The sequence below is a fragment of the Crocodylus siamensis genome, chromosome 6, assembly GCF_052110815.1.
Source record: "Crocodylus siamensis isolate JL-2025a chromosome 6, ASM5211081v1, whole genome shotgun sequence".
NCBI lineage: Eukaryota > Metazoa > Chordata > Crocodylia > Crocodylidae > Crocodylus > Crocodylus siamensis.
The window spans coordinates 6990138-7001422 of NC_143400.1; the positions used below are offsets into that span (position 1 = coordinate 6990138).

The 11285-nt window shown below is 57.9% G+C and overlaps 1 protein-coding gene across 7 annotated transcripts in view; it reads left to right on the forward strand.

Moving 5' to 3' along the window:
- HDAC7 (histone deacetylase 7) overlaps window positions 1-11285 on the forward strand; it is a 139435-nt gene that overhangs the window by 122866 nt on the left and 5284 nt on the right. For all 7 annotated transcript variants that reach the window (XM_090056303.1, XM_090056301.1, XM_090056302.1 and 4 more), the window contains 12 exons: window positions 127-260; window positions 748-868; window positions 1429-1478; window positions 4422-4529; window positions 5109-5164; window positions 5483-5570; window positions 5960-6079; window positions 7327-7424; window positions 9317-9435; window positions 9814-9947; window positions 10059-10143; window positions 10594-10732. In XM_090056303.1, the coding sequence (XP_089912429.1) occupies window positions 127-260; window positions 748-868; window positions 1429-1478; window positions 4422-4529; window positions 5109-5164; window positions 5483-5570; window positions 5960-6079; window positions 7327-7424; window positions 9317-9435; window positions 9814-9947; window positions 10059-10143; window positions 10594-10732 (1252 nt within the window). The remainder of the gene's footprint in view (window positions 1-126; window positions 261-747; window positions 869-1428; window positions 1479-4421; window positions 4530-5108; window positions 5165-5482; window positions 5571-5959; window positions 6080-7326; window positions 7425-9316; window positions 9436-9813; window positions 9948-10058; window positions 10144-10593; window positions 10733-11285) is intronic.

Genomic DNA, 11285 nt, shown 5'->3' on the forward strand with positions numbered 1-11285 from the left:
CAACTCTATGAATCTAAGTCAAACTGTGCCCTGCACCTCGTCCTGAGTGCCTGGCTGAGATCTGGGGCACTGGTGGGCAGGGGGAACCCCCGGGACCCTGCCGTCTCACTCCGCTGTCTGCCGCAGGGCTCGTGTATGACTCGGTGATGCTCAAGCACCAGTGCTCCTGCGGCGACAACAGCAACCACCCGGAGCATGCGGGGCGAATCCAGAGCATCTGGTCCCGCCTGCAGGAGAGGGGACTGCGCAGCCAGTGCGAGGTGTGTTGGGGGTGCGGGGGTTAGAGCTGGGCAGCATGGTGGGGCTGGAGTCCCTGTGTGTCCCTGGGGGGAGCAGATCTCACCCCAGGCAGAGGTTGAAGCGCGAGTTATGATGCACTGGGCTGCTCTGCTGGGTGCCCTCTCCTGGGAGCTCCAGCCCTGCTTTCCCCTCTGCCTCAAACATCCAAGGCAGCAGAGACTGGGGGCCTTGAGCAGGGGCCAGACCCCTCCATGATGCTCATTTTGGAGCAGGCAGCTCTGCCTCCTTCCCCAGGCCCCCAGGCACAGACAAGGCCTGAATCACACCCGTGCCAGCTTAGCCTCAGTGGGTGAGGCCTGTGCTCCCACAAAAGGGGCACCCATTCAGCCTCAAGCCAGTGGGGCCTTGTGGCTGGGGAGGATGTGGGTGGCTGCGGCAGTCCTTGGAGGTGCCCAGCAGCGCCCGCAGCTCTGTAGCTGCCAAGTCACATGCCCACCTTGTTGGTAGTGCTTGCGGGGCCGCAAGGCGACGCTTGAGGAGCTGCAGTCGGTGCACAACGAGCGCCATGTCTTCCTCTACGGCACCAACCCCCTCAACCGCCTGAAACTGGACAACGGCAAGCTGGCAGGTAGGACCTGGGCTGCCACCCTCCTGCTCCCTGCCTAGCACCAGGGTGAGGGGCTGAGAGCCATCTCCCCAGGTCTCTGCCCCAGGGGCTGGGCAGTTTCTACCTGTTCTCTCTGCTTCTCCTCACCAAACCCAGCCCACGATGTGCCCCAGGCAGTGCTGACGCACAGGGCCCGATCAGACCGTGCCCTGTTTGTGCCTAGCCATGAGGGAGCCAGGCTTCTTGAGGGCTGGAAGCCAGCTTGGTCCTGGCTAGAGGGACTGAGGGCAGCAGCTCCGAGCTGCCAGAGCACGGCGGGGCTGGTTCTCCTTGTGACAGCATTTGATGGGCCTGGCTCAAGCAGAGAGAGAATTGATGTAGCTGTCTAGCTCCCCACCCTTAGGTTTCCGAGTCACTGCACACAGCAGCAACTAGGGCAGTCTTGGCCTCTCGCATGTTTTTCTGTTTTAGGAAGGCCATGGGGTTAGCTCAGCCCCCAGCCTCCCCACATCTCTGTTGTTCCCCCCCCCCCATCATCCCCTGCTGCCCCCCTGGGGTCTGACGCCCACTCTCCCCTGCAGGGATCCTGTCTCAGAGGATGTTCGTCATGCTGCCCTGTGGCGGGGTAGGGGTAAGTGCTTGTTCAGCAGTGGGGAGCCTTGTGGGCTGGGCATGGTGGAGAGGAAGCCCCTTCTCCCCAGAAGAGGAGGGGGTTGGAGCCATGGGGAGCTCCCTCAGTCCTTGGCCTGCTGGTGAGTGGTCACTGAGCGAGCCAGCGCCTGGTCCCAGTCAGGCACCCAGGCCACTGCGGCAGGGGTGGGAGAGTTCATGGTCACCCCTGGAGGTCTGGGGAGACTGTCCTCTGCTCACAGCACCTCAGGCAGGGCTGCCCACCCCTCCAGAGTGCCCTAAACACTGGGAACATCCTCAGCATTCCCCGCCCCCCGAAGCATGGCCTGTCCCCACTGCCCGCTCCACAGACCCCGGGGACATGCACAGCCCTTGGAAGTAGAGCCTGGGCTGCAGGTAACGACCTTAGACCACTGTGCCAACCAGGTGGGCGTGGAGTTGGTGGGAAAAGCAGGGTGCCCCTTGCCCGCACCCATGCCTGGCACTTCTACTTGCAGCTGGTTTCTCTCCGTTCACTGCATTCTCCTCTCCCTGCTCCTCTGTCTCTCTCCCTGCTTTCTCTCTCTTTCTCTCTCTTGCTCTCTCTTTCTCTTTCAGGAAGGGGCTCACTTCTCCACGCCTTCCTACTGCCTGCTCTGGCTCTTCTCCTCCCCTTGCCCTCGCTGCCGGGCGCCAACTCTCCTCCATCCCATTCGCCTCCGGTCTTTCCCACCCCACTTCCCTCACCCCTGGAGGGCAGAGCCGGGGAGCGAAGCTGCCCCTGTCCATGGGCAGGGGGGTGCTTTGAGCCACACACATGGACTTGATCAGAAGAGACGTGGAGGTTTCTGGCCTTGCTCAGCCCGGGACATGAAGCTGATCAAACCAAGATGTTGGGTTAAACAGTAACATAAAAGCGAGAAGGTAAAATGCATTTTCTTGGGTGCTTTTTCCAGCCCCAGGTGCAGGGAGGGCTGTGTTCAAAGAGCCCCTGCTCAAACCCCCCCAGGGTCCAGATGTGCTATGCAGCGGTGGAAGGGCCAGCAACTTGGGTAGCAGCACAGGGCTGACTGGGAGCAGAGGGACCTGCCCAGCTCTCATGGGATGTCCCTTCCATGTGCCCTTGACTTGGCTGGTTGCTCCCAGCCGCCTGGCCTCTCCTCTGTACATTAGGCCTCTGCAGAGAGAGGGTCTCCCCAGCACCGCAAAATCTTGGATTGGGGAACCAGCAGGTTGTCAGGAGAGAAAACGCTCTAAAGAGTTTCCACTCGGCTAGCGTAGGCTTGTTTAGCAGCTAACGTACGCTCTCACACAAATGAAAGCTGGATAGAAAACCAGCTCTAGAGTTGTTCCACATGTACAAGCACTTGCATTGGAGCAGGTTGGCTCTTTTTGTGGCTGGAGAGCCATTTTGATTGTGAGATGACGACTTTGCCCGTCTAAATTTATTAGGCGATTCACCGGTGAATTGTGTGATAATGACTTTGCATGTGTGGCTGGCATACATTTATTGCATCATTCACTGGTGAATTGTGCGATAGACGTAATGTGTAACAGGGGCCTAAGGAAGGCACTAGGTACCTTGCAAACAAGTCTTGCTCCCTTTCCTGTAGATCAGACAGTTCAGGGTCTTGCAGGCCAAATAATCCAATGACCCTTTCTTCCTGGACTTTTATGCCTTTTGTCACTTGCTTATATTCATTAGAGATGCAGTCCCCATGTACCGGGACAGGCTGGGGGCCAACTGGCTGGACAGGAGCTCTGCAGAACAGGACCTGGGGGTTAGAGGGGACAAGGAGCTGGATATGAGCCAACAGCGTGCCCTTGTTGCCAAGAAGGCTAACGGCGTCCTGGGCTGCACTGGTAGGAGCAGTGCCAGCAGATCGAGAGAAGTGATTCTTCCCCTCTGTTGGAGCACTAGAGATGCCACTTCTGGAGGCCTGCGTCCAGTTTTAGGCCCCCCACTCCAGAACGGAGGGCAATGGAAATTGGTTTTGGGGCTGGGGCACGTGACTTGTGAAGAGAGGCTGAGGGAACTGGGCTGATTTAGTCTGCTGAAAAGACCAAGGCGGGGTTGAATACCAGCCTTCAAGTCCTTGCAGGAGAGTTGAAAGAGGACGGAGCTGGACTGTTCTCAGTGGGGGCAGGTGACAGAACAAAGAGTGATGGGTTGCAGTTGCAGCAAGGGATGTTTAGGTTGGATATTAGGAAAAACTTTGTCATGAGGAAGGTAGTAAAGCACTGGAACAGGCTCCCCAGGGAGGTGGTAGCATCTCTATTCTTGAAGGTTTTTAAGACCCGGGTAGACAAAGCCTTGGCTGGGATGATGTAGTTGGGGCTGGCCCTGCTTTGAACAGGGGGTTGGACTCAATGTGACCTCCTGAGGTCTCTTCCAACCTGAATTTTTTATGATTATTATGATGGCAGCTACTACTGCTCTTGCCAGGCGATTTGCATAATTGAGTTTTCCCTACTGGGTATTTTGTTAAAGCCTTGTATACATAAATACGCCCGGGCTAGCAGACTTTTCTTGACCACACTTCCTTCTCTTTCTGCACATCTTCTCCCCCCTGTCCTTGACACTGTTTTATGCTTTGGCCCAGTGTGCGGGTGTTTTCTCACCTACAGCCAGATCAGACCTCAAGGCACCTCCTGGGTTTGCAAATGTGATTCTCCAGATAAACCCAGAGATTTTTAGTTGAAATCCAGCGGTGTGGTCTTTCTGAGTTCATTGCAGCAGATAAACTGCTCTATAATTTTTCTCTTAGCACAAAAGAAAGCAAAATCCAAGAGCTGGCATTTCCTGAGAGCTCTCCCCCATCTCTCTGGGGGTGCCTGAAGCCTATAAAATGTAGAGAGCCACTGAACTGGATAACCAGCTTGGAGCTGCCATATGCCTCGGGAGAGAGGACGCTAGGTTATATCCCAGCCCCAGTGGCGCTCTCACTCTTGCCCTTGCCTCCAGGTGGACAGTGACACAATCTGGAACGAGCTACATTCATCCAATGCTGCCCGCTGGGCCGCGGGCAGTGTCACGGAGCTAGCCTTTAAGGTGGCCATGAGGGAGCTGAAGGTAGGAAGGGGTCTGGAAGTGGATGGGCCTTACCAAGGCTGTTTGGGGTGAGGGTCCCAGGTCATTCCCCAGGCAGCTGAGGGTGGTTCAGGGAGGATCAAGGAGACCATGGGTCTCAGCAGCTGGCTGCAGTGGTAGCCCTGAAGGAGACCGTGGAGTCATCTTCACCACCACACAGCTGCAGAAGGTGCCTGGCGCTGACTGGGTGTCACCACGGAGGCTGGAGGCAGGTTTTACCCCAAATCCCCAGGGACAGAAGGGCAGCGTGTTCCCTTCAGGGTGCCAGCCTGGGACCCCCTCTGTCCCAGAGGAACCGGAGATGCGCTGTCACTTCTGACCTCCCAGAACCTGTCTGGGGAGAGCTCTTGCACCACAGGGGTCTTGTTCCCCTGCTGAAATGTTGGGTGAATAGGGTTGCACTGGGGTGAGGGGTTGTGGAGAGGTGGGGTACAGTCTACTTGGGCAGGTCAGGTGCGCCTCTCTCCCTTCTCAGGCAGGACTGGTTGGCACTGGGGAGGCAGATGGGGAGGAGCCCAGGACCAGAGCAGTCATGCTCACTTTATGTTTCTCTTGCCCCAGAATGGTTTTGCCGTGGTGAGACCCCCTGGACACCATGCGGACCCCTCCACAGCCATGTAAGGCCTCCAAATTGCTCCCTGCTCCCTTCCCACGCTGTTCCCTGGGTCACTACCCAAAGCCTTGCCCTGGGCCAAGATCTGAGCTGCTGGGCACAATCCTAGGAGTCCTGGCAGCTGGTGGTACAGCCGAGAGGCTCCGTGAGCTCAAGCCACCAGCTCCGGCCCCTTCCTGGGCTGGGGCCATCTGTGCAGAGGGAAGGTTTGAGCCCTGTGCAGCAGAGAAGGGGGGAGGGAGACCCTCAGCCAGGGGGAGGGCAGGGGTGTCTGCAGACAGGGCCCGTGCATGGGCTGACTTCTGCTCTTGTCGCTCTCCAGGGGCTTCTGCTTCTTCAACTCAGTGGCCATCGCGGCCAGACAGCTTCAGCAGAAGGGGAAACTCAGCAAGATCCTCATCGTGGACTGGGTAATTGCCCCCGCTCCTTCCAGCCCCCTCAGCTTGGCCCTCTCCTGGGACCGGAGCCGTGCCCCGTGCGGGTCCCTACCATCTCTGCCTCCATGGTTACCAGGATGCACCATTGCAGGGCTGCGATCTTCCCTGCAGCAGTGTCCTACTTGGGTCCACCAGGCTGTAGAGTGGAGAGGCATGCACTATTTGCACACTCTGTCCCAACTCCGATGGCTTTGCAATAGGGGTTCAAGGCAGGCCTGGGGGGAAAAGGGAGCAGGCTGCAGGGATGTAGACCAACACCACACATCCCATGCCCTGAACTCCCCAACTTTTAGGCGGCTGGGCTCTCCCCAAGGCCAGAAGCACGGAGCTCTCCTGAAACACCCCCATCTCTCTCTTTCCAGGATGTTCACCACGGCAATGGGACCCAGCAGGTGTTCTACCGGGATCCCGACATCCTCTACATCTCCATACACCGCCACGACGACGGCAACTTCTTCCCCGGCAGTGGGGCGGCTGATGAGGTGAGCGTCCCCAACACCCAGCCTCTGTGCCTGCCAGGATGGGTGGCATCCCTCAAGGCAGTGCAGGGCTGGAAACAGGCTGCCTGGGATGCCCTGGGGTGATGGCAGAGACCTGGGGCCGTGCCATGCTCTGGAGCGAAGAGCCCAGATGTGGATTAGGATGAGAAACATCTCACAGGAGACGCCAAAGCAGTCAGAGAAAAGCTGCTCCCTGCCTACCATCGAATCCTAGAGCAGTGGGACTGGGTGGGACCTCCAGAGCTCACCTCTAGTCCAGCCCCTGCCTGAGCCAGGATCATCCCTGTCCAAACCATCCAGACACATCTATCATCTAAACTCTTTCTTCAGTGCTGACAGCACCAGACATCACACCTGAACCTACCACAGGGAAAGCAGGGGGGCCTTAGCCACCAACATCCTGCTGATGTCAAAGACTGTTAATACACAGTCAAGATATCCCAGGCAGAGGCTGTGTCCCTGCTACAGAGAAGGGCAGCCCCCTACTGAGTCCATGCCAATCTGACCGTAGGGTAAAATTCCCTTCTGACCCCAAATCTGGCATTGATCTGATGCTGAGTGGAGGAGCAAGACCCTCTAGCCGGGAACCTCTGGGTTTGGCCCCAGAAGGAGCATTGGCACAGCCCTATTGCCATCCTCAGCCTGGGCTGCAGCCCCCAACCCAGTGGCTCTGAGGAAGGGCAGGGGGGTGGGAAAGAGCCTCTGTGTGGGGGAGTCTCAGTGGAGCTGGGTGCCACTTCCCTGGGAGACCTGCTCCGGTTTTGTAGGGTCCTGGGGGACCCCCTGGCCTGGGCCATGTCAGGGTGAATGTCAGATCAGGTCCCCTTAGCCTGAAACGCTACGGCTCCCTGAACCAGGCAGAAGGCAGTGTAGGTGTGCACCTTACAGGCTGACCCAAAGATCTGCTGCGATTAATCTATAAAGTGCAAATCTCCCCTGCCTTCTGCCTGAATAGCGTGGCTAAGCCAGGCAAGCCCAATAGTGACCAGAGGTCAGGCAAAGCCTGGCAGAGCTGGGATGGGGTCTGCTGAAGAGGGGGATGAGGAGCAGGAGATGGGACTTAGGAAGTTGCAGCGAGAAGGGAGATCACAAGGTCTAGAGAAAGTCGGACTCCTCCGGGCTGCCAGCTGTGGGATTCCCTGGCTAGTTTAGGAGCTTCCCCTGTGTTAGAAACCTGGGCCATGAAAGCCATGTCTGAGCTGCCAGCACTGTTCCTTGCTCTCTTGCAGGTTGGCTCTGGCCTTGGCGAGGGCTTTAATGTCAATGTGGCCTGGACCGGTGGCCTCGACCCCCCCATGGGAGACCCGGAGTACTTGGCAGCTTTCAGGTAGGCCCCTGGGGTGGGGCAGGCATCCCGGCATCAGCCCCACCTCTCTGCCTGGCTGTGTCTCATCCTTCCAGAGACCTTTCTCCTGCTGCTGTGAGCTTGCAGGAGCCTTTGGGGCTGGAGACCACCCAAGCCACAGGCACTTCTCTCCCTGGGCTGCACTGCTCTTTCCTACCCCAAGGAGCTCTAGCCTCTTCCCTTTCCCTTGCACCCCCTTTTTGGCTTCTGGGAAACTGGGGGTACTGGGAAAGGTGGACAGATCTGCAGCCAAGGCTTCTCGTGCAGCAGCAGAGAGGCCATGGGCTTTCCCAGGTCCTGTGCTGGTTTGTTCAGGCCTCCCCAAGGCCAGGTAGGACAGGGTTCCCGGACCCTAAGGCACATCTGGCTCCACTGGTGTCACTGCCAGCAGTGGCTGCCTGTCCAAGTGGGGCGGGTAGCTTGCTCTTCAAACCAACAAACCCATGTGCCGAGACCCAACAGGCCTCACTGGCTCCTGTGAAGTTGGGGGGTGCTGGAGAGTACCTTTCTCCTAGTCTATGTACAGACTGGGAGGATGCCAGGATGGGGGTGGACTTGGTAAGGGACTTCAGCCAAGCCTATCTGTCTGCTGGCAGTGTCTGTCTATCTGTACTCTCCATGCAGTGTTTCTTATACCCATCTAAATCTGCCAGTGAGGGGCAGGCTTTGAGCTGTGGTGCTTTGGGATGTATATCCAGTGCCCCTACCCAGAGAGTCTCTCCACGCTTTGGACAGCTCTGTACCCTTCCAGCCCTCATTACCCCAGAAGCACCCATCATTGGCAAGTAACTCCAGCTATCCCAGCTCCTCCTTCTCTCCCACCCCTTCCCTGTCCATTTATCTTCTCTTTACTTCCATCTGCACTGCCTTTCTGGAAGCAACTCCCGTTCTCCCCCCAACCTCCCTGCAAACCTTCATTCCAGCTCTCACGCCATCTGCATCCCACCAGCTCAAACGACCGGCAGTGAACTAGTGTTGACAAGCGAGGCTCAGTCCTTACTGTCTTGTCCTGACTGTAAGTCAGCCTTGCTTATGAGATGACACCATGTTTTCAGGTGGGGTTTTAGGGAAACAAACCCTTTCCCCAGTTCAGGTCGGTATCTACCAGTGAAATCATTGACCCGCAAGAGAATCCAATAACCAAAGAAAGGGCCCAGAAGGTTAAATGCACTAAAAATAGCTGAATAAAAATATATATGTATAAGAGTCCTCTTAGATAGTCTGGGACAAACAAAACCTTTCGTTATCTTTTCAGTATTTTAAATGCCAATGTCTAGCTGTGTGCAAAGATGTTTCCAGGGTCCTGAGTCTTTCCCAGCTAGCAAACCCACAAGCCACTGTAGAAACGCCAAGCACATTCAAAACCCTCTTTCCTTTCATGAAATGCCCACATTTGTGACTCCGATTCAGCCCTCTAGTTTCTTGCCAGCCACAGGGGCTGTTTCCTGGTCGATGGCTCGGGGTGGGGGGTAACCTCCCACAGCTGGCTGGTTGCTGCAGTGTCGCCTGCTCCATACCTTTGCACCGTGTTGTCCTGATTGTAGGTTGACCCCGACTGTGATTTTTTTCCTGGTTCTTTTTGAGGGGAAACAAAGTCACCTTGTCATTGCAACCAAATGTTTCTCAGAGTACACACAAGTCCATGGTGCTCTCACCTGCTGGAGCAGTCGCAGGCGTGGGAAGACCCCACCACCCTCCCTACCATGGGCTGTGTTGGGGGGGGTGCTGGCTGATGCTTGCCCGCCCCCCCACTATGAGCTGACGTGCTTCAGCTGCCCAGAAAGGACCACTGAGGCAGTGTCAGAGCTGGAAGAGAGCTCCCTGCCGCACATGGACCTCACCTGGTGCACTTTGTCTTCCCGCAACCTTTGCAGGACAGTCGTGATACCAATTGCCCATGAGTTCTCCCCGGACGTGGTGCTGGTGTCTGCGGGGTTCGATGCAGCTGATGGCCACCCGCCACCCCTGGGAGGCTACAAAGTCTCTGCCAAGTGTAAGTTTTCGACAGGTAGAGGGAACACCTAGGCTGGCTCGCAGCAAGCTGCCTAGCACCTGTGAGCCGGGCGGGTGCTACCCTGAGTATGGGACTGGGTTGTGACTCTGGGGCTGGCTGTGGGAGCAGAGGGCCTGGGAAAGCTGAGGGTGGGGGTGAGTTTCGGAGCTGTGGATGGGATGCTGACCACGATTGTAGCCTCAGCCAGGCTCCTGCATCCTCACACCAAGTCCAGAGCCCTGCTCCGAGGGCTGGGTGGTGTTTGACGCCCAAAACTGGCCCCCGACCTGCTCCTGGTGTTTGGTCAGCCCCCAGATAGGCCCAGAGCCGCACTGGGGGCTGATGGGCTGCCCTTTGACTTCCCCCCCACCCCCCCAGGCTTCGGCTACATGACCAAGCAGCTGATGAGTCTGGCAGGAGGAGCCGTTGTCCTCGCCTTGGAAGGTGGCCATGACCTCACAGCCATCTGCGACGCCTCAGAGGCCTGCGTCTCAGCCCTGCTGGGCAACGAGGTGAGGAGCGGGGAGTGATACTGCAGCCACCGTGGCAATGCGCCCAGGTTGTACGTATCTGCTGGGTCCTGTTCGTGGCTGTGACGGCCCTGATGGTGCTTGCTCCCGCAGCCGGATCCCCTCCCCGAGGAGAGCTTGAGGCAGAAGCCCAACCCCAACGCCGTGCGCTCCTTGGAAACGGTGATCCAGGTCCAGAGTAAGTGTCCCTGGCCAGTGAGGCGGGATCTTAGGGAAGGGGGCAAATTACCAGCGGTGGCTGCAGCAGGGCCTCTTGCTCCTTCCTCTGGCTGATCCTAGACCCCAGTTGATGCTGTGACTTGGGGCTGGCTTGCTGTCATGCAACCTGGAGAGCTGGCGGGGTGGGCTTCCAGGCATCAGCCATAAGCTAGGCCCTGGATGGGGGCATCCCTGTCTGCTGGGTGTCCGTGCCAGAGGGTATGTCAGTGCCTCCTTTCCTCCCAGAGGAAGCTTAACTGGCTGCTTCCTTCCCCCCGGGCCCCTGGCACTGCTCTGGCCAAGGCTGGGCCTTCTGATTGCAGCCCTGAACCCCCCTGCCCCTCCCACTATGATACCCTCACTCCTTCCTGGTGCCTGTTTGCGGGTGACGAGCCCCAGGCCAACCCTGCCCCCCCATGTCACCCTGCAGGTAAATACTGGAGCACCGTGCAGCGCTTTGCTTCCAAGGTCGGCTGCTCCTTCCTGGAAGCGCAGCACCACGAGGCGGAGGAGGTGGAGACGGTGACAGCCTTGGCCTCGCTGTCGGTGGCCGTGATGGCAGAGAAGAGGTAATGACACCCGTCCTGCTGCCCTCGGCACGTCTCCCTGGGTTTCTGCAAGCGAAATGAGGACACAGGCAGGCTGGGGGTGACCATGCTGGGCACCAGGCAGATGTTGGCTCTAGAGGAGGTTGGAGGGGGCTGGAGGGAAATCCAAACCGAGTTGTGACGCAGTCCCCGAAAGCTGGATGCCAGGGACCCCTTGATCCTGGATGCATCCCTAATACATCATGTCTGTGCCTACAAACTGTCCCCTTGTACATCACCTTGATGCACCTAAGGAGCACAGTCTAGTTGCACCTCCTATCACGTAACCCAGTAGCCAGGACCTGGAGGGCAAATCAAATGAAGGGGTAGCTCAGTGGGGCGTTCATCCAGTTGGCGTCATAGGTCGCAGGGGCTTGTCGCCCATGTACCTCTTGCTGGGCATCCTATTCCAGCGCCCAGGCAGGGGTCTTCAGGGGTGCATCTGGCCGTGGGGGCCTGGCTGGCTGTCCCGCAAGGCTGAGAACAGTCTCCAGGGTTGGGAGGGCGAGAATGCAGGCCATGAGGCCTATGCCTC